The sequence below is a fragment of the Perognathus longimembris genome, chromosome 9, assembly GCF_023159225.1.
Source record: "Perognathus longimembris pacificus isolate PPM17 chromosome 9, ASM2315922v1, whole genome shotgun sequence".
NCBI classification, from domain to species: Eukaryota; Metazoa; Chordata; class Mammalia; order Rodentia; family Heteromyidae; genus Perognathus; species Perognathus longimembris.
In genome coordinates this window covers 8,868,528-8,891,314 of record NC_063169.1, presented here as the reverse complement: position 1 = coordinate 8,891,314, position 22,787 = coordinate 8,868,528, and the positions used below count along the sequence as shown (strand labels likewise).

Sequence of the window (22,787 nt, the reverse complement as noted above, 5' to 3'; positions counted from 1 at the left end):
GGGCGCTGTGGCTCAGGTGGCAGTGTGCTAGCCTTGAGCAAAAAGAAGCCAGGGACAGTGCTCAGGCCCTGAGTTCAAGCCCAGGACTGGGAAAAAAAAGAAAAAAGAGAACAATAGTCTCATGGACTTTCTTGCCCAGGCTGGCTTTGAACTCTGATCCTCAGATCTCAGCCTCCTGACTAGCTAGGATTACAGGGTTGAGCCACTAGATCCTAGCCTCCCTGGGCTCTTTTTGTCATTGTTGTTGCCAGTCCTGGGGCTTGACCTTCTTTTGCCCAAGGCTGGACTCTACCATTTGAGCCACAGCTTCCTTTCAGGCTTTTTGGTGGTTAATTGCAGAGTCTCATGGACTTTTCTGCCTGAGCTGTCTTAGAACTGCGATTCTCAGATCTTAGCCTCCCGAGTACACCTGTGCCTGGCTTTCTTTGTTCTTTCTCCCTTCCGTCCATACTGTTTTTCTTCTCCCTCTTCCTTCCTTCTCTGCTCTGTCCTTTCCACCTGATAAAAGGGCAAGTGACCAGAGAACTGGATAGTTTAAATACTTTTCAGCCCAGTTGCATAATCCTGTCAGTCACCAGCAGGGCTGGCAGTGGAACTTCTAACTTCCTTCCTCCCCCAACAGCACGCTCAAGGCAAAGTCAGCAGGCGCCTGGAAAATTCCAGACTTCCTCCTTGAGGCCTAGAGCATGGGACAGGCACCCCCATCACCTTCCTTTTCTTTTCAGGGTGCGTGGTGCTCACAGCTGTCTGTGGAGCACTTCCACAATGCCTTCCTGTATTGTCTTCTACAGTAAGAACTTTCAGAGCTAGACTTCCCGCTTATGGTTGCTCTAAAAGGCCACGAGACCCACCTGGCCATCTCTGTGTATGAGAAAGGTTCATTCTTCTGCTGAAATGCGGCATCCATTCACCCTGTCTGTTTATCGGAGGTGGTAGCTTTGGCATGTTTTGGCTGAGGAAACTGGGTCATTTCCTAGTGTTCTGTCTTTATCAGTTTTTCCGTTTGAGGGAGTTTTCAACAGTGATATGCCATTCTTAGGCTGCGGCTGTAATCCTAGCTGCTTAGAAGGCTGAGAACTGAGGATGGTGGTTCAAAACCAGCCCCAGCAGTAAAATCAGTAAAATTCTTATCTCCAATTAACCACCAGAAAGGTGAAATGGAGCTGTGACTCAAGTGGTAGAGTGCTAGCCTTGAGTGAAAAGGCTCAAGGACAGTGCTCAGGCCCCAGGACCAACACAAAAACAACAAAAAAACTTAGCACTGGGTGCTGGTGGCTCATGCCTGTAATCCTAGCTACTCAGGAGGCAGCCCAAGCAGAAAAAGTCCTGAGACTCTTATGTCCAATAAACTGCTCAGGAAAAGCCTGAAGTGGTGCCGTGGCTCAAGTGGTAGAGAGCCAGGCTTGACCACAAGGAGGCTCAAGGGCAGAGCCCAGGCCCTGAGTTCAAATCCCAGGACCCGCACCTTGGTCAAACCATTTATCACTAATTGCCAACTCTAACGTGTGTGTGTGTGTGTGTGTGTGTGTGTGTGTGTGTTCTGGGCTGAAACTCAGAGCCTGAATGCTGTCCCTTAGCTGTTTTAGTTCAAGGCTAAGGCTCTACCACTTGAACCACACCTCCATTTTGGGCTTTTTGCTGGTTAACTGGAGTTAAAGAGTCTCATGGACTTTTCTATTCAAGCTGGCTGTGAACCGCAGTTCTCAGATCGGAGCCTCCCGCGCAGCTGAGACTGCAGGTGCTGGAGCACGGTGGGTGCCAGGCTGGGCCATGTTCGCGGGGACTCACAGCTGCTCACAGCGGGGAGGGCAGGCGGGGCGGCAGGCGTCGGTGGGGCGGCTCTGCAGGAGGGCCACGCGCCTGGTGTCACAGAGGCAGGGACAGTGAGATGGTCAAATTGAGGGTGGAGGCAAAGTACAAAACCTCAACGAGGGCACCAGAAAAGACCCGCAGAACCACTCGATCCAAAGATCAACCCAAAAAGGTTTATTTCGATGATTTATAAAAGAAACATCACCATAGCAATGTAATTTCTATTTACAAATTTAAAAATAAATTTACGTCAATGTATTCACATCATGTTACATTAAATAGATTTTAGTTGAGACAATACAGGTAGTGTTGAACAAACAAAACAAACCAGTTTGATCTACTTTCTCTCTCTCTCTCTCTTCTTTGAGTGCTGGGGATTGCACCCAGGGCCTTGTGCATGATAGACAAGAGCTATACCAGAACTACGCCCCACTCACTGCCTTTGAACACCCACCAAGAGACGGGTCAGGAGACGCAAGTGGAAAAACACAACGTGCACATCCCACAGTGAAGGCGGTTACACGCACCTCACCTCTGGAGGCCACGTTAATTCTTTCTAGGCTACACCCCCAGGCCTCAAAGTCATGGCATCTTAAATGAAGGCAGGCTGAAGAAAAAAACTGAGTTGTTTTGTTTTCTTCTTCATTATGACTGTATCTCAAAAAAATGGAATTTGTTAGTTTGTGTTCTCACCTATGGGAAAGTGGCTGTAATCCAGTGGCGCTATTTCTTCCTTTCCTGGGGCGGGGACGCGGGGTCCCCCGCCCGCCCGGCCAGGCCGCTGGCTTCCGCGTGCTCTGGGCGTCACCAGGGGTCGGGAGCGTGGAGTCGGGGGCTCGGCTCCGCAGGCAGCCCTCGGCCCCGCACGCCTCCCTGTGCGGTGCTGGCAGCTCAGGTTTGTCGGGGAGAGCGGATACCTCATTTTTGCGAGAAAAGTGAACAAGAGTGGGTTTGCTCTAAGATCTAGGAGTTATCATCTGGTTTATTTAAGCCAGAGAACTTGGGGTCCATTTCAGCTCATTCCCTTAAGGGTTGCCCCTACTTCCGGCTCCCTGTCTTGGAGCCATATTTGTGAGGTTCAGCTTATTTATTATTATTAATTAAAAATTGCTCATTTTACTCATCTGGCAACTAGTGACATTTCCTGATTACTAACCTTAAAAAACTATCACAGGTACATTTTCTTTTGTATGTAGAATGCTTACACATTGAAATATCAAAGGCACTTTCAGGTTACATGATAAATGAAAATCCACCACTGGGGACAGGGTTCTTTATTGGCTTCTTCAGTTTCTGTGTCCATGTTGATCGCTGAGGGCCCAGCTCTGCACTTCACCTTTGGCCAACACCATAAAGAACACAGCACCGAACACGTTAATGACAGCAGCGATATAGAAAACGATTTGCCACTCGGTAACAGTGTTCTACAAAGAAAGAAGAAAAACCACACAGTGGGTGACTCGGCAGCATTACTCCTCAAAGCCCACGTCGCAAACAACCTCGCAGTCCTTCAGCAGAAGGGCTGTGGTGTACTGCTCAGTGGAATATTATACAGCAATGCGGTGAGCTCACAGACACATTTTAAAAAAGTGTTGTGCAGCTGGGCACTGGCGGCTCACATCTGTAATCCTAGCTACTCAGGAGGCTGAGAGCTGAGGATTGTGGTTCAAAGCCAGCTTGGGTAGGAAAGTCCATGAGACTCTTATCTCCGGTTAACCACCAGAAAGCCCGAAGTGGAGCCATGGCTCCAAGTGGTAGAGGGCTAGGCTTGAGAGAAAGAGCTCATGGACAGTGCCCAGGCCCTGAGTTCAAGCCCCACGAATGACAAAACAAAAACAAATCCTTAGCTCTGAGACAGTGAGACAGCTGTGCACCTCCCAAACATTCTGAGTGGGTAAGCAAAGGAATGACTTACGTGTGTGGTCAGACTGGTGGCGATGAGGGGCCCGATCATGCCCGGGATGGTGGCGAAGGTGTTGGTGATACCCAGCAGCACCCCAGCGTACCTGTGGAAGTGTGCACAGGGCCCGGTCACACGCGCTCCGCACCCGCAGCACCTGTCGAGTCTCGATGAAAGGACTTACTCAACTGGTGAAAAAACTTACATTCCAATTGCTCATTAGGGTTGTCATGTGACAGAGAGGAACAGGACCACTGAAATGATAGAGGAGTGCTGACACGACTTTTCACACACACTGTCTCTGGGTAGAAAGCTTAGTGTGTGTGGCTATTTTGTCATGTTGTATGTGGTACTCCTAGGCTGGTGCTCTAGCATGTGAACCAGGTCCCCAAACTGGCTTTTTTGCTGGATATTCTGAAGATGGAGTCTGGTGGACTTTTCTGCCCTATCTAGCTTTGAACTGTGTGGTCCTTATTCTCTTTAAGTAGCTAGGGAGTACAGTGTCCACCTGTGTCCAGTTAATAAGTTTTGTTTGTGTGCGTGCCAGTCCTGGGGCTTGAACTCAGGGCCTGGGCACTGTCCCTGGCTTCTTTTTGCTCAAGGCTAGCACTCCGCCACTTGAGCCACAGCGCCACTTCTGACATTTTCTGTTTATATGTGGTGCTGAGGAATCGAACCCAGGGCTTCATGTATGCTAGGCAAGCACTCTACCACTAAGTCACATTCCTAGCCCTGAAATGTGTAATTTTGTAACACTCTGGTTTCACCAATGAATATTTGCTTACAGCTAAACGTTTGTACACTGCTTTAGGAGTTTTGTTTTGCTTTGTGTGTGTATGACTGAAATAAAAGGTGTTTTTAGTAAGTTTGGAAAAAGTTTCTCAAATGCAATGGTTTCTTTCAGGGAGTAAATCTTAGGAGAGTGTGATGTTTTTAATTAATGTTTAAATGCAAATATTTAAAAAAACTTCTGCCCCAGTTGGGTGCTGGTGGCTCATGCCAATAACCCAGGCTACTGAGAAGGCTGAGATCTGAGGTCCAAAGCTAGCCCAGGCAGAAGTGAAATGTATGTGTGTGAATGCGCGCGTACGCACACCAGTCCTGGGGCTTGAACTCAGGGCCTGGACACTGTACCTGAGCTTCTTTTGCTCAAAGCTAGCACTCTACCACTTGAGCCATAGCGCCACTTCCCGCTTTTTTGGTACTGATGAGTTGAACCCAGGGCTTCATGCATGCTAGGCAAGCAGTCTACTACTAAGCCACATTTTTTTTTTTTTTTTGGCCAGTCCTGGGCCTTGGACTCAGGGCCTGAGCACTGTCCCTGGCTTCTTTTTGCTCAAGGCTGGCACTCTGCCACTTAAGCCACAGCGCCACTTCTGTCCGCTTTCTGTATATGTGGTGCTGGGGAATCAAACCCAGGGCCTCATGTATACGAGGCAGGCTCTCTTGCCACTAGGCCATATCCCCAGCCCTAAGCCACATTTTTGTAAATATAATTTTGTTAAGATGTTGTACAGAGGACTCACCATTTCACATGTCAGGTAATGAGTATATTTCTTTTTGGACAATGTCACCCCTTCCTTCTTTTTCCCTCTCCCGCAAGTTGCATAGTTTATTTTCCATGTTGTGTACACTGAATACCATGACTGCATCTGTCCACCCTTCCTCCTTCCATTTTTATGCCTCCTTTCCCCCCAGAAAAGACACACACACACACACAAAAGGAAAAACCAACAATAACACTGCTATCACCACCACCATCCCCCCTCATGAAACTCTTATGTTACCAGTAAGAAGCCAGCAGCAGAGGCGTGGCTTAAGTGGTGGCACCAGTCCTGAGTGGAAGAGCTCGGCAAGAGCGTGAGACCCTGAGTTTAAACCCCAGCTCTGGTGCGTGTGCGCGGCAAGCACACACGCATGATGCACACACACATGCACACACCAAGGTCTGCCTGATTTGGGAAATGCTGATGTGCTGTTGGTTTTCCCTATGTGTTTCCTGCAAGGAGAGCTGCAGAGCAAAGCAGGCATGGAGAAGCCTCACATCACAGCGACGGACTGCGCGGAGGAGCCCGGGCCCTCCCTCCGGCGTGACCGGCCCCGTGACCCTGGGCAAACGCTGCCCTATACCTATGGCTTCACCTGGGTCCGTGCGACACTTGTGGGGTCCCCGCTGAGCTCCCTGCCATGTTTCCTGGAAAACTTGTATTTGGAAAATAAACTATGCTGCAAATCTTGCTGAACTTGTTTCACAAAGTGAACCAGTCCTCTGAGTTCAAAGCCCCAGTAACAGCACCCCAAAAAAGAAAAGTGTTTCTACTAGCATATAATTGTGTCCATGGCATTTCCCACGGCTTTTCCTCCATAGACTGAAACAGATTCTGCACGAGTAACTGTGAAGGCAATTGGATGGATTTGCCGTGGTTGCTTCAACACCATTCTAGTTCTTGAAAGGCGCAGAGTCCAGACTGCGGCCATGCAGCACGCTTTCTCCTGTGGCTAACACTCCCTCGTGGCCTTTCCTGGCCAAGTGTAATATAAATACTCCAATGAGCTTCTTGGTGCTGACATGTAGAATTTCACAGCCTCCATCTGCATTTGATATCTGTCGCTGCAAGGCCTGGCAGCCCTGCGTTTGGTCCCTCCTCCTGCCACAGTGTTAATGGCTCAGGAAAGAGAGAGAGACCAGTCCTGCCAAGCTTGAGTAACTTAAGATCTGCTCCCTCCAGGGGATAAGCCCAAACCACCTGTGTGCGTGCCTGTGCTACCGGGGAATGTAGGCACGGATTTAAACCACAGAAGCTGATCAGTTAAGCTGGGCACCAGTGACTCACACCTATAATCCGAGCAGCTCTGAGAACCTGAGCATTTTGGTTCAAAGCCAGCCCGGGCAGGAAAGATTGTGAGCCTCTTTATTTTTTCTGGTCGTGGGGCTTGAACTCTGGGCCTGGACACTGTCCCTGAGCTCTTCAGCTCAAGGCTAGCACTCTACCACTTGAGCCAGAGCTTCACTTCTGGGTTTTTGGTGGTTGAAGTCTCAGGACTTTAGTGCTTGGGCTGGCTTCCCACTGGGTCCTCAGACCTCATCTTCCTGAGTCTCTAGGACTATAGGCGTGAGCCACCAGCACCGAGCTCCACTTCCCGGTGTTGCTAGGCAATCGGAGCTAAGAGTCTCTGGATTTGTCTGTCCAGGTTGGCTCGTATCAGGATCTTCATACTTCAGCCTCTGGAGTAGCTAGGATTACAGCTGTGACCAGGGCTTGTGTTTTGTTGTTTTTTTTGCATTTTATTAGCACTCAGTAGTTGTACAGGGGGTTTCATTGTGACATATCCACACAGGTATACAATGTACCCCAACTGAACTTACCCTCCCCAATCTCCTTCCTCTCTCCCTTCTTAAAACAGCTTCAACACATTTCATCACTATGGTTTCATAGACGCATACAAAGTATTTCACTGGCCATGTCTGGTCGTCTTCTCCCTGCCTGCTACTCTCTAGCCCCATAGCACCTGTTTCACTTTCTTGTCATTTTTTTTCTAGTTTACTTTATTGTTGTTTTAGAGGTGATCTACAGCTAGGTTACCTTTACATACGCCAGGTAATAAGTACGTTTCCTTTCCCATAGTATCACCTGTTCCCTCATTCCCTCCCATCTCAACTCACGAGTTGTATAGTGTATTTTCTTTCTTTCTTTTTTTTTTTTTTTTTTTTTTGCCAGTCCTGGGGCTTGGACTCAGGGCCTGAGCACTGTCCCTGGCTTCTTTTTGCTCAAGGCTAGCACTCTGCCACTTAAGCCACAGCGCCACTTCTGGCCGTTTTCTGTATATGTGGTGCTGAGGAATCGAACCCAGGGCTTCACGTATGCGAGGCAAGCACTCTACCACTAGGCCATATTCCCAGGCCTGCATAGTTTATTTTTATCAATGAAGATTCATTTTGAGAGCGGTTAAGTTGTCTAGGCTGGTCTCAAACTTGTGATATTCTTGCCTTTGCCTTTTGGGTAGTTGAGATTATAGACAGGTGCCCCCATGCCTGGCACCTACTGTTCTTTAAGCCAAGAAATTTTAGTCTGAAGACAAAAACTGGAAACTCATCTGAAGGGTTACATCAAAATGTAATAATGAAAAACAATCTTGACATTGATGAGCTTACCTTACAGATGGATAGTTGTATAAGTTTTTGTTTTTGTTCACACTTAAAAACTAGTGCTGGGCTGGGAATGTGGTAGAGTGCTTGCCTACCATGCATGAAGCTCTGGGTTCGATTCCTCAGCACCACATACAGAGAAAAAGCCAGAAGTGGCGCTGTGGCTCAAGTGGCAGAGTGCTAGCCTTGAGCAAAAAGAAGCCAGGGACAGTGCTCAGGCCCTGAGTTCAAGCCCTAGGACTGGCAAACAAACCAAAATAAAACAAAAAACTAGTGCTTTGGTCAGCTGAGAGCAAGTACCTCAGTCCTTTCTACCTTAGGTGTACATTCCCCTCTCTTCCACAGTGGCTTGCAGGCATTATTTGTTACTAAACTGTCACACATGCTATTATGCTGAGATTTCGTAAGTATAAATTTATTGAATTCAATAAATTCATACAGACCAATTCATCTTGGTCTATCCTGTCTCTGAGTCCTAACATATCAAATCTTCTTCTACCGTATAAGGCCAGAAATGATGTAGACAACTTGAGCTATTTTCTGTCTTTTTGGCTCTTACTGAACCAGTGCTGCAGTGCTGGTTCCTTAAGTTTTTTTTTTTTTTTTTTTTTTTTTTTTTGGGTAGTGGGGCTTGAACTCAGGGCCTGGGCATTGTCTTTGAGCTATTTTGCTCAAGGCTAGCGCTCTACCACTTTGAGTCACAGAGCCACTTCCAGTTTTCTGGTGGTTCATTGGAGTCTCATGGACTTTCCTGCCTGGGCTGGCTTTGAACTGAGATCACAGCCTCCTGAGTAGCTAGGATGACAGGCATCACTGATACCTGGCTAGTATTTTCTTTTTCTAACAACTCACTAAAATTTAGGACTTTACTTGGATTGACCTGTGATTTGGGTCATGACACTTGACTCAGCCAGAAAATAGTTCAGTTCATTGCACTGGATTTTTTTTTCTCTTGTAGCATCCATTTTCATCTTCTTTCAACAATATTTTTATTTCATGCTCCAATTTTCTTTTTTTTTTTTTTTTTTTGGCCAGTCCTGGGTCTTGGACTCAGGGCCTGAGCACTGGTCCCTGGCTTCTTCCCGCTCAAGGATAGCACTCTGCCACTTGAGCCACAGCGCCGCTTCTGGCCGTTTTCTGTATATGTGGTGCTGGGGAATCGAACCTAGGGCCTCGTGTATCCGAGGCAGGCACTCTTGCCACTAGGCTATATCCCCAGCCCCTCCAATTTTCTTTGATTTCAAATGTCAGAGAGCAAGGCCTTACTACATTAAAAGTTTAAAAACAATTCACTGTGTGAACTGAAATCTTGCAAAGAACTCAGTCATTCACACAGTAGTCAAATTCACAGAAGCAGAGGCAGAATGGTTACCAGAATGTGAGAGGAGCGGGAAGAGGGGGTAGTGTTTAGAGGTACAGAATTCCGGTTGGAGAACAGGAAAAGTAGAGTTCGTTAATGGTAATAGTTATGTAACAAAACTGTACACTTAAAATGGCTAAATTAGAGCCAGGTGCTGGTGGCTCACTCCTGTAATCCTAGCTACTTAGGAGGCTAGATCTGAGGATCTTTGTTCAGAGCCAGCCCAGAAAGGAAAGTAATGAGACTCTTATCTCCAATTAGCCACCAAAAAACTGGAAGTGGAACTGTGGCTCAAGTGGTAAGAGTGCTGGCTTTGAGCAAAAAAAACCCGTCAGGGACAGTGCCCAGGCCCTGAGTCGAAGCCCTAGGAGTGGCACACACACACACACAAAACACTAAATTGGTAAAATTTGTGTTTATAGATACCATGATTATAAAAATCATATAAAGCCAGTCATAATCTATATTTGTACTCACGAAGGAGCAATATCCAGATGGTTGATGCTGAACCCTGAAGAACAAAAGCCTCCCAGCGTAGTTGATATAGTTAGGAATGCAACAGCCAAGGAATAATCACAGCCTATAAACCCAGCGGCTACCAGGAATATGGCAGGTCCAGTCATGCCTGGACATAAAGGAAAAGAAGCCCAGTATTAGTATTCTTTCCATCTTGTGTTATATAAGCCTGACATTTGACACGGCTGCCACCTACTGGAGAAATACTGAACTGCTTGGAAGACTGAGGAAAGTTTCCTCAGGAAAACTGCTACATCCTGGTGCTGGTGGCTCATGCTGGTAATCCTAGCTACTCAGGAGGCTGAGATCTGAGGGTTATGGTTCAAAGTCAGCCCAGGCAGGAAAGTCCACGAGATTCTAATCTCCAATTAACTGCCCCAAATCAGGGAGTGGTGATGTGGGTCAAGTGGTAGAGCACCAGCCTTGAGCTGAAGAGCTCAGAGACTGTGAGTGCCCAGGCCCAGAGTTCAAGCCCTGCGACAGACTGGAAAAAAAGAAAGAAAAGCTGCTAGAAAACATGGGCAGGCACAACATAGCTAATAGTGGAAGGAGACCTCATTATACTATTTATATCATACTATATCATTATGCCATTTGCATGTGGCCAGGACCCAGCCAAAGTTCTATGGTGGCAGAGAAAAGATCAAGAGAAGGACAGAAAACTATGGTTGTAGAGAGAAGCAGCAGCTAACTCACTGCAATTTAAATTCACATAAGTAATGTACGTAAAGGCAATACTGGCGGCTATTGAGTGATGTCAGAAAATGATCCATCTTGCTTCTAACCATGACAACATGGGCAGCCCTCTGTTGTACTACAATAATGGGACTGGTGTTTAGTATATGCTGTGATAACTTACTTTGGTAAATATTTTTGAAATTCAGTGTATATTCACTTAAAAAAGTGACAGAGCTTAGAACTATTTTCACTTTACTTTTTATTATCATACAAATTTTTTCCCACTGTTGTCACACAGATATAAGAAGTGCATATTTGGTCTTTGTCCTTGGTTTCTGGCACTAAAACCCATAGATAAAATCCTCTTTGTTTGCTAATACCTGGTGATGCATGCTCCTAGTTGTTTAGTTAACAAATGAATTTATGAGACAGAGCTCACTATGTAGCACAGGCTGGCCTCACACTCATGAATTTCCTGCCTTAGCCTCCCAAGTACTGGGATTACAGGCAGGTGACACTATGTCCACTTTTTTTTTTTTTTAAGATGGAGTCTCACTATACTACTGAGGCAAGCCTCAATCACTGTCCCTGAGCTTCTTTGTGCTCATGGCTAGCGCTTTACCACTTGAGCCACAGTGCCACTTCTGGCTTTTTTGAGTAGTTTATTGGAGATGAGTCTCTTGGGAACAATTCTGCCCAGGGTGGCTTCGAACTTCAATCCTCAGATCTCAGTCTCTTGAGTAGCTAGGATTACAGGTGTGAGCTAGGGGCATCCAGCTTAGCCTCAAACTCTTGGGCTCCAGCAATCTTTCTCTCCCCTGTAGCTGGGACTACAGGTGTGTACCACCATGAGAGGCCCTGGAAGTTTCTGGCTGGATATCAGCTTCTGTCCCATAGAAAGGCTAGTGCATGCTTAGAGGGTTGGGACTTTTAGCCTACTCTCCAGTCTCTGGAGAGGAGCAAGGAACACAATGGCAAGTGATTCACTCAGTCATGCCTGTCTAGTGAACTGGGCACCCACAGAAACTGGAAAGGACGAGGTCAGGGCCAGGTGCGCCGCCATGGCTGAAGACCTAGAGGCAAGGGGAATCTAAGTTCGCGGCCAGCCTGGGCTACCCAGGGAGGCTCTGCAGGGTGAGCTTCTGCGCAGCAGTGCTCCTGGAGGGTGGCGAGCTGGGGGAGGGCGTGGGGCCCCACACGGCCCTTTCCCACCCGCCTCCTCCTGCTCATCTGGCCCATCAGAGCACTTGTTCTAACAGGGAAGTAACGCAAGTGCTTTTCTGAGTTCTGTGAGCTATTTCAAAGAAGTGGAAGACCTAAATTTTACCACACCCAGCTGACGTCAACTGCAGAACTGGTCCTCTGGGGAAAAGCTCCCCACGCTTGTTTTTTTAAATCTAAGGGAGAATGTTTCTGGTAGTGAATATTGTGTTAGCTGTATGTGAAAATAGGAAAACACTTTGTTTTCTTATGTCTGATAATTGTAAACAAAACAAAAACTCATCCAGCACTGTGTGTGGTGGCTTATACCAGTAATCCCTGCCTCAGAAATGGGAGATCAGGAGCACTGTAGCTTGAGGCCAGCCTGAGTAAACAGTTAGGGAGACTTCCATCTCAATCAATAAACTCACTTGTCATCTGCGCTACAAGGGTGGCATGAGTAGCAAGACTGTGGCCCAGCAGGCCCTGGGAAAACACATGAGACCCTACCTCAAAAATAACTGAAAAGTAAGAGCTGGGAATGTGGCTCAGTGGTACAGTGCTTGCCTCATATACATGAAGCCCTGGATTCCATTCCTCAGCACCACATAAACAGAAAAAGCTGGAAGTGGCGCTGTGGCTCAAGTGAGCAAAAAGAAGCCAGTGACAGTGTCCAAGGCCTGAGTTCAAGCCCCAGGACTGGCAAAAACAAACAAACCCAAAATGAAAGCAGCAGGGCCTGGGGACATAGCTTAAAAGCTCCTGCCTAGCAAGTTTAAGACCCTACAGTAAAACCCCAAATACACAACCTCCAAAACACAAAACCCTAAAAAAACTTGATTTGTGGGCTGGGAATGTGGCTTAGTGGTAGAGTGCTTGCCTAGCATGCATGAAGTTTGATTCCTCAGTACCACATAAACAGAAAAAAAACATAAGTGGCACTATGGTAGAGTGGTAGAGTGCTAACTTTGAGCAAAAGAAGCTCAGGGACAGTGTCCAAGCCCTGAGTTCAAGCCCCAGGACTGGCCACCCCCCCCCCCCCCCAACCAACCAAACAAACAAACAAAAAAACCACCAAACAACTTGATTCACTTTACTTACCTATAAAGGTAAAAATTCTTCGAACACTTAAAGCAGAAAAATTCCATTTTACCCTTAAGGTGTCAGCAGCTTGACCAGACAGGATCATACATAACCAACAGCCAAAATAAGGCAACGCAGATAAAACACCATTCTGTAAGAAAACACAGGCTTTATTACGATAAAAGGAACTACTACCACCATCAATACCACCACCACCATTTGAAAATAAAAGGAATACAAAGCAGTATGACACTTTATACAATTATAGCAAATTTGGCTTTTGGGAAGATTTTGGGATTCAGGCCTGGCAGCCCAGAGCCTGTCTCTGAGGGAGGCCAGGCTTCCCACAGTCCTGTCTGTTCCAGGAGGTCTTGGCTGTTACTGGGGAATTTGGATTGCGGATGACGGTAAGTCATCCTATAGCCTATGGATTCTTTCCATAGAATAGATTTTGCTTTTAGTTTTTGCTTCTTTCTTATTATTTACTTTTACCAAGCTGTACGCTGGTGGCTCACACCTGTAAACTCAGGAGGCTGAGAGCTGAGGTTGGAAGCCAGGAAAGTTTGTGAAACTCTTACCTCAAATTAATCACCAACAATCCCAAAGTGGAGCTGTGGCTCAAGTGGTAGAGCACTTGCCTTCATCAAAAAAGCTCAAATGTAGCACCCAGACCTTGAGTTCATGTCATATCACTGGTAAGTACGCGTGCGCATGTGCGTACGTGCATGCACACACACACACACACACACAAAAGCAATGTCAAGTAAAACTTAAGCTCAAAGAAACTATCCCACCGCTAGTGTGTGTGTATGACTCAGCTGGTAGAGTGCCTGCCTAACGAGTACACACCCCTGAGTTCAAGCCCTAGGACTGCCAAAAAGCCCTCAAGAACACACAAAACAGTTTTTCATGTTTACGTGTATGCACATGGATGTGCACACACACACTTCTTCCCCTCTAGAACTTGGTAATCTTCCTTGATGTTTCTCTGCTCATACCTGCTGGCATCCTGCACAGAAAAGATGACTAGACTCCATGTCCAAAATAACCAGCAAAAAGCAGGGCTGGAGGCGAGGCTCAAGTGGTAAAGTGCCACTGGGACAAGCAAGCTGAGCAAGTGTGAGGCCCCAAGTTCAAGTCCCAGTACCACTAAAACAAATAAATGGCAAATGAGAGAGATGGGGAGGCGGATAGAGTGTTTTTCTTAGCTGGATATACTGGTGCACATGTGAAACCAACCCCAGCACTCAGAGGTAGGAGAACCTCAAGTTTGAGATCAGCTAGGCTACACTGAGGGCTGAAGGCCAGCTTGGGCTACCCTGTGAGACTGTCTCAAAATCAACCAATCAGACGAAAAAAAAGGAAGAAATCTAGAGCTGGGTGCCAGTGGCTCATGCCTGCAACCCTAGCTACTTAGAAGGCTGAGATTTGAGGATCATGGTCTGAAGCCAGGCCAGACAGGAATGTCCATGACACTTTTATCTCCTATTAATGACCAGAAACCATAAGTGGCACTGTGCTTTAAATCGGCTGAGTGCTAGGCTTGAGCAAAATAGAGCTCAGGACAGAGCCCAGGCCCTGAGTTTAAGCCTCATGACCACCACCACCACCACCAATAGTAACAATGATACAGGAAGAAGCCTACAAAATTTAATAGAGCAGACTGAAATGGAAGTTATAAAATAAAAATAACTGAATTTCATAGAGATGAAAACAAATTTAGTGTGTAATTTTTTTGTTTGTTTGTTTTTTTTGGCCAGTCCTGGGCCTTGGACTCAGGGCCTGAGCACTGTCCCTGGCTTCTTCCTGCTCAAGGCTAGCACTCTGCCACTTGAGCCACAGCGCCACTTCTGGCCGTTTTCTGTATATGTGGTGCTGGGGAATCGAACCTAGGGCCTCGTGTATCCGAGGCAGGCACTCTTGCCACTAGGCTATATCCCCAGCCCCTAGTGTGTAATTTTGAATACTCTACATAAAAAGTAGATAATAAGGTGGGCACCAGTGGCTCACGCCTGTAATCCTAGCTACTCAGGAGGCTGAGATCTGAGGATTGCCATTCGAAGACAGCCCAGGCAGAAAAGTCCCTCTGAGACTCTGATTTCCAATTAAACACTCAAAAACAGGAAGCGGCACTGTAGCTCAAGTGGTAGAGTGCTAGCCTTGAGCACAAAGAGGCTCAGGGACAGCACCCAGGCCCTAAGTTCAAGCCCACAACTGCCACCCCCCCCACCCAAAGAAAGCAGATGATTATTTTTCTTTTTTTAATGTGTTTTTTTTTTTGTTTGTTTTTTGTTTTTTGTCAGTCCTGGGCCTTGGACTCAGGGCCTGAGCACTGTCCCTGGCTTCTTTTTGCTCAAGGCTAGCACTCTGCCACTTGAGCTACAGCACTACTTCTGGCCATTTTCTATATATGTGGTGCTGGGGAATTGAACCCAGGGCCTCATGTATACGGGGCAAGCACTCTTGCCACTAGGCCATATCCCCAGCCCATTAGATGATTATTTTTCTTACCTCTTGAACATTGAATCTGAGGATATCCTTCATATAAGTAGGCAATAATGTCAGTAAAGTATAGAAAGTCCAGTTGTAAGAAAAGTGTGCAACAACAATGGCCCAAAGTGGCAGTGATTTTAAAATAGACATCCATGGTACTGACTTCTGGCAAGAAAGCTGAAGAAAACAGAAAATAAGGACAATTGGTGTTAGTGCTTAGATTTGTCCTCATTAACTAAAACACAGCATAGAATGCAGAGTATCAGACTTGATTAATACAGCCCAGAATTTAAAGTCAAACAATCAGAGGCAGAAAATGGGAGTTAAAGGCACAGTGCATGATAATGTTTATGTGTTCCACTTAAAAATGATTAAGTAGAAGCCATGCACCAGTGGCTTACATTCCGGCTACACAGGAGGCTGAGACCCAACCATCCCAGTCAGAAAAATCTCGTACCGTCAACTAACTAGCAAAAAACCACACGAAAACAACAAAAAAGCTGGAAGTGGAGGGGTGGCTCAAGGAGAATGCCAGCTTTGAGCAAAGTGTCAAAGCCAAGTGAGAGTGTAAGGCCCTAGTACTGGTACACACACACACACACACACACACACACACACACACACACACACACACAAGACTTCCTGGTTATTTTGGAGGGAAAAGTGCAAAGTAATGTTGGGGTCACCATGTCAACCTAGCACTTGTCATGACTATCAGAAGCTGCTTTCAGCATCCATTTCCCTATAAAAATCGAGAATAGTTTCATAGTCACACTGAGAGAAGAGAAAGGGAAAGCTTTTACTATCCAAACTTTGTTCAACTGAAATGATTTAAATGTTTCTTTTTCTATTGCTCTCAATTTTAGCCCTGTTATATTAATTCCTTGCTAAAGCTTAGAGAGCGAGAGAGAGTGTGTGTGTGTGTGTGTGTGTGTGTTTGTAACAGAAGGGCTATTTGTAGCTATAAAGAGAAGCTGTTTCAAAGTAGGGTAGAAACAGCCCAGGGGTATTCAAGATGACTCACTGGGCTGGGGAAAGACCTATTATAATTTCTATTTATACTCATTCCTATTATAAAAGAGAAATTAAAATCCATTAGTATTTAACATGTAGGCTGGCCCTTGTGGCATATTTTCAATTCAGAGGAGCCAATAGTGGCATTTTGCTCTGTGTGTCCTCAAGTTTATGGCAGACTCCATAGTTTAGAGTGTAGACCTGCCTATTTAGGTGGAGTGTGTGTTCGTGTGTGTGTGTGTGTGCGCGCGCGCGCGTGCTTGGGTGCTGTCTGGAGATTTTTTTGCTAGAGGCTAGTCCTCTACCACTTGATCCCCTTCGGTTTTTTGGTGGTAAGTTGGAGATAAGAGTCTCATGGATTTTCCTGCTAGGCAGGCTTTGAACCTCAGTCCTCAATTCTCAGCATCCTGAGAAGCTAGGATTGATTACAGGCATTATCCACCAATGCCCAGCTGGATCTATGAATTTTTTGTTGTTGTTGCTGGTCATGGGGCTTGAACTCTGGGCCTGGGCGTTAAGCCTGAGCTCTTCAGCTCAATGCTAGTGCTCTGCCATTTGAGCCATAGCATCACTTCCAGTTTTCTGGTAGTTAATTGGAGATAAGAGTCTCATATACTTTCCTGCCTGGGCTGGCATAGTGATCCTCAGATCTCAGCCTCCTGGATAGCTAGGATTACAGGGGTGAGCCACCAGCGCCTGGCTCTGTGGATTTTTTTTTTTGTATGATGTCTTCTGAATTAATTAATTAATTAATTTATTGCCAGTCCAGGGGCTTGGACTCAAGGGCTGAGCACTGTCCCTGGCTTCTTTTTGCTCAAGGCTAGCACTCTGCCACTTGAGCCACAGCGCCCCTACTGGCCATTTTCTGTATATGTGGTGCTGGGGAATTGAACCCAGGGCTTCATGTAAAGGAGGCAAGTACTCTTGCCACTAGGCCATATCCCCAGCCCCTGGATTTTTTTTTTAAGAGGCTATTTATTAATTTTTGCCAGTCCTGGGCTTGAAGTCAGGGCCTACACTCTGTTCCTGCACTTCTTTTGTTCAAGGCTAGCTCTCTACCACTTGAGTCATAGCACTACTTCTTGATTTTTCTCTTTATGCAGTACTGAGAAATTGAACCCAGGGCTTCCTGCATGCAAGGAAAGCATTCTACCATTAAGTCAGATTCCCAATCCTCTACGGATTTTTTTTTGCTAGTCTCCTTGGCTTCTTTTTGCTCAAGGCTAACACTCTTATTACTTGAGCCACAGTGCCACTTTCGGCTTTTTCTGTTTATGTGGTATGGAGGAATTGAACCTAGGGCTTAATGTATGCTAGGCAAGCATTCTACCACTAGGCCATATTCCCAGCCCTTTATAGATTTCTTTTTTGGCCAGTCCTGGGGCTTGAACTCAGGGCCTGAGCACTGTCCCTGGCTTCTTTTTGTTCAAAGCTAGCACTCTACCACTTGAGTCACAGTACCACTTCTAGCCTTTTCTATACATGTGGTGCTGAGGAATCGAACCCAGGGCTTCATGTGTACGAGTCAAGCACTCTTGCCACTAGGCCATACTCCCAGCCCCTCTATAGACTTTTTTTTTAAGCCAGTTTTTTTTTTTTTGGCCAGTCCTGGGCCTTGAACTCAGGGCCTGAGCACTGTCCCTGGCTTCCTTTTGCTCAAGTCTAGCACTCTGCCACTTTAGCCACAGCGCCACTTCTGGCTGTTTTCTGTATATGTGGTGCTGGGGAATTGAACCCAGGGCCTCATGTATACGAGGCAAGCTCTCTTGCCACTAGGCCATATCCCCAGCCCCTTTAAGCCAGTTTTTGGTTTGTTTGTTTTTTTTTGGCCAGTCCTGGGCTTTGGACTCAGGGCCTGAGCACTGTCCCTGGCTTCTTCCCGCTCAAGGCTAGCACTCTGCCATTTGAGCCACAGCGCCACTTCTGGCCGTTTTCTGTATATGTGGTGCTGGGGAATCGAACCTAGGGCCTCGTGTATCCGAGGCAGGCACTCTTGCCACTAGGCTATATCCCCAGCCCTTTAAGCCAGTTTTAATTAACACAAATCTCACAAAATTGATAGTGCCTTCACAAGATACCAGCAGGGAAGCAGGTGATTAAGGAGTTCTAGTAGTAAAGACATGTGAATACTAAGTGGGGCAAGTTTTCCTGATGAGTCCTTTGCTAGCTACCTCACCAAGCCAATCATTAACTGTCTAAGCAGATCATTAATTGACCAAACAGATCATTATATCATTCCTCTCATTAGACATTATGTTAAAAGTGATTTTTTTAAGTGACAGAAGAGAGTTACCTATTAAAACTTGGGTATATAATATGTATCTAATTTTATTGACCCTTTTAAAGTGTTTTTGAGGTAGGTGCTGGTAGCTCACACCTGTAATCTTAAATACTCAGGAGACTGAGAGCTGAGGATCATGGTTCACAGTCAACTGGGGTAGCAAAGTCCATGAGACTGTTAACTCCATTGTAACCACCAAAAAAGCTGGAAGGGGAGGTGTGTCTCAAAGTGATAGAACACTAGCCATGAGCAAAAGAGCTCAGAGACAGTGCTCAGGCCCAGAGTTCAAGCTCCAGGACTGGCAAAAAAATAAAAGAAAAAAATGTACGGTTTGGGGCTGGGAATATGGCCTAGTGGCAAGAGTGCTTGCCTCATATACATGAAGCCCTGGGTTCAATTCCCCAGCGCCACATATACAGAAAACTGCCAGAAGTGGCGCTGTGGCTCAAGCGGTAGAGTGCTAGCCTTGAGCAAAGAGAAGCGAGGGACAGTGCTCAGGCCCTGAGTCCAAGCCCCAGGACAAAAAAAAAAAAAAAAAAGAAAAAAAGAAAATGTACCATTTATCTGACTTATGTAACTGTAACCCCTCTGTACATTCCCTCTATAATAATAACAATGTGTTTTTGCACAAACTTTATGATAGTACAGTATGTAGATAACTTTGAATAACTATAGATACATATAGATTGTAAGCCCCTCCCTCCCTGTTTGTTTGGTTTGGTTTTTGTTGCCAGTCCTGGGGCTTGGACTCAGGGCCTGAGCACTGTCCCTGGCTTTTTTTTTTTTTTTTTTTTTACTCAAGGCTAGCACTCTACCACTTGAGCCACAGCGCCACTTCCGGCTTTTTTCTATATATGTGGTGCTGAGGAATCGAACCCAGGGCTTCATGTATACGAGACTAGTACTTTACCACTAGGCCATATTCCCAGCCCCCCCATTTGTTGATAAAGAAACAGTATGATTACCATAGTGTGAACATCACTAGTCTGTGGCATCAGAATTTTTTGTTTTTTGGTGTGGGTTCTCTGACTTCAACTCAACTGTGAGCCACAGGCACCCGACTCAATTTTTTTTCCCCATGAAATGAAATTTTAATATGTTTTGCCTCATTTCTTTTCTCTTTTCTCCCTTCTTTCCTTCCTTTTTTCTTTCCCTCCCCCCCCCCCCTTTTCACTTTCTTTCATTTGCCAGTCCTGGGGCTTTTCACTCAGGGCCTAGGCACTGTCCCTGAGCTCCTTTGCTCAAGGCTAGCACTCTACCAGTTGAGCCACAGCTCTACTACTACCTTATTGGTGCCTACTTAGAAATAAGGGCAGTGCCTAGGCTCTGAATTCAAGATCTAGATTCAGCGTGCATATATAAACACACATACACACACATGCACACACATTGACAAAAAGAGTCTATTACATTTCACTGTACTGAACTCCTTCAGAGTAAGGTCTATTCTTGATCCTTCTGATCCATCTTCGTATTTTAGATGAGAGCTTGGTACACAGAAAATGTTTAGTAAGTTTTTATTAATCTGAAAACGTTACACATATTTGCAATATAAATGTGTGTGTGTCTGTGCGTGTGTGTGCATAAATGGTATAGCTATCCTATGTAGGAAGACATCCTGAATGGGCAAGCTATGTCTTGTATTTTCCAAATAAATTCTAAAAAAAAGTACCAGTGATTATCAGGAAGCTGAAATGAGATTGTAAGCAGGGGAGAGTGGGGGGAATGGATGAATGGAAAAGGGATCAGGGGCAAACACAGGAATATGCAATGTATAGATGTGAGAGAGGAAGTGTGAACTGTGAATGAGTCTGTGGGAAGGGAATAGATAGGATGGAGGGGAATGATGGAAAGAGTGACTGATCAGGAAGCAGTGGACACTTAGATGGTCATGTGAAATTGGATCCCCCTTGCTGGACAAGTCATGTGAAATTGGATCCTCCTTGTACAACCTTTTGAAATTCAGGGGGAAAAACAAGCAACTGGTAACATTTAAAAAACTATCGGTAAACACTTAAAGAATGTGTCAAATTTTGTTTATTTATTTTGTTTTTGTTGCTAGTCCTGGGGCGTGGACTCAGGGCCTGAGCACTGTCCCTGGCTTCTTTTTGCTCAAGGCTAGCAACTCTACCTCTTGAGTCACAGTGCCACTTCCGGCTTTTTTCTATATATGTGGTGCTGGGGAATCGAACCCAGGGCTTCATGTATACAAGGCGAGCACTTTACCACTAGGCCATATTCCCAGCCCCGAATGTGCCAAATTTTAAAATAAATAAATCCATACCTGAGTTTTTAATGATGCAAGAATATACTCTTTTTCAGAAGGGGAGATTGTCTTGTGAGTTTCTGGTGTATCACTAACTAGCCAGATCCACAAAATAAACCAAACTATTCCAACCAAACCTTGAAATAGAGAAAGGAGAGTTAAGCAAAATAAGAATGAAAAAAATAAATTATTTTAATAGAGTAACTGCCATAATACATCTCCATACATTTTTTTTTTCTGTTTTGTTTTTGGCCAGTCCTGGGCCTTGGACTCAGGGCCTGAGCACTGTCCCTGGCTTCTTCCTGCTCAAGGGTAGCACTCTACCACTTGAGCCACAGTGCCCCTTCTGGCCGTTTTCCATATATGTGGTGCTGGGGAATCGAACCGAGAGCTTCATGTAGGAGGCAAGCACTCTTGCCACTAGGCCATATTCCCAGCCCTGAACTCAACAACTTTTAATGACATAATTGTCTATCAGAATCTACCATACAAATCTTTTTTGGGTCTGTGCCTTTTTGCAGGCATCAGCCACCACTACTAGGCTAACATGCGTATTTTTATTTATTTATTTATTTTTATTTTTTGCCAGTCCTGGGGCTTGGACTCAGGGCCTGAGCACTGTCCCTGGCTTTATTAATTTTTTTTTTGCTCAAGGCTAGCACTCTACCTCTTGAGCCACAGCACCACTTCCAGCCTTTTCTGTTTATGTGGTGCTGAGGAATCGAACTCTTTATGCATCCTTGGCAAGCACTCTATCACTAAGCATATTCCCAGCCATAAAATTCATATTTTTATAATATCCAAGACATTAACTTTGGATAGTGTGACATTTAAGTCCCAGATTCAAGAGCTGTTTCTACTGAGAAATATACCAAAACTATCATTAGGCCACATCTCAGCTAGATTTTTTTTTTTTTTTTTTTTGCCAGTCCTGGGGCTTGAATTCATGGCCTGGGCACTGTCCCTGAGCTTCTTTTGCTTAAGGCTAGCACTCTGCCACTTGAGCCTCAGCGCCACTTCTGTTTTTTCTTTCTGTTTATGTGATACTGAGGAATCGAACCCAGGGCTTCATGCATGCCAGGCAAGCACTCTACCATTAAACCATATGCCCAGCCCTGCAGCTAGATGTTTTTAACCCTAACAAATTATAAAAAGGTTACCAGAGACTTACAACTTTGTGGTTTAGGAGAAGATTACTTCAATGGGTCAGAAATATATTATGTATACAATATATAATCAGTATATACACTGATTATTAGATAATTTTTTTTGCTAATTTATAAAATGTAAGTTACAATTTACACTTACCAAAAAAGTAGAATACATAAGTCCAATTCATATAGTAGCAAATTAGTCCAGAAAGAGGAAGTGAAACTACTGTCCCGAGCTGTGCTCCTAGAACAACATATAAGATTATAAATTCTGGAGGAAAATGAACAAAGGAGACACAGACCTACTGCTATAGAGGACTGGAACGCTGATGAAGAACAGGAAGACCTGCTAAATTCTGAAGGAGCTGCAACAGTCACAGGTACTAAATACAAAACATGTGCATTAGTATAGCTATACTAGTTCTGTTATACTATGAAGTGAGTATGTGTATGGGGCCTGGGGTCCTGAGCCACTCGCTGGTAGAAAGAATGGATGGAGGCTGGGGAAAGGCTCAAGGATGGCTGGAAAGGCTGATAAACAAAGCCTGATGCAGTAGGCTGCATAAGAAGGAAGCTTTTGGTAATCTTCCTCAAGATTATAGACAATTGCCTCAGGTAAATAAAGGAATAAAATACATCTTAATTATCAAACAGAGACATCTTAGTAAATGCAATGGGAGCTAAATGGATGAATCATGATTTCTGATGTCAAGTTTTAGTAAAAGTTAAGGACAAAATGAAACCAGCAATTATCACAAGTTAGGAAGTGTTAATAATCACAGAAGGCCAGACACTGACAGCTCATGCCTGTAATCCTATCTACTCAGGAGGCTGAGACCTGGAGGATGATGTAAGTTCAAAGCCAGCCAGGGCAGGAAAATCCATG

At 45.4% G+C, this 22,787-nt stretch overlaps 1 protein-coding gene across 1 annotated transcript in view; it reads right to left on the bottom strand.

Annotated features, from left to right (window-relative positions):
• Positions 1-1,963: 1,963 nt before the first annotated feature.
• Positions 1,964-22,787, bottom strand: part of Slc17a5 (solute carrier family 17 member 5) — a 54,054-nt gene continuing 33,230 nt past the window's right edge. The window contains exons 5-11 of the mRNA XM_048353687.1: positions 22,059-22,145; positions 20,769-20,887; positions 15,208-15,366; positions 12,715-12,847; positions 9,697-9,844; positions 3,728-3,818; positions 1,964-3,236 (exon numbers count right to left, since the gene is read on the bottom strand). Of these exons, the coding sequence (XP_048209644.1) occupies positions 3,099-3,236; positions 3,728-3,818; positions 9,697-9,844; positions 12,715-12,847; positions 15,208-15,366; positions 20,769-20,887; positions 22,059-22,145 (875 nt within the window). The 3' untranslated portion in view covers positions 1,964-3,098. The remainder of the gene's footprint in view (positions 3,237-3,727; positions 3,819-9,696; positions 9,845-12,714; positions 12,848-15,207; positions 15,367-20,768; positions 20,888-22,058; positions 22,146-22,787) is intronic.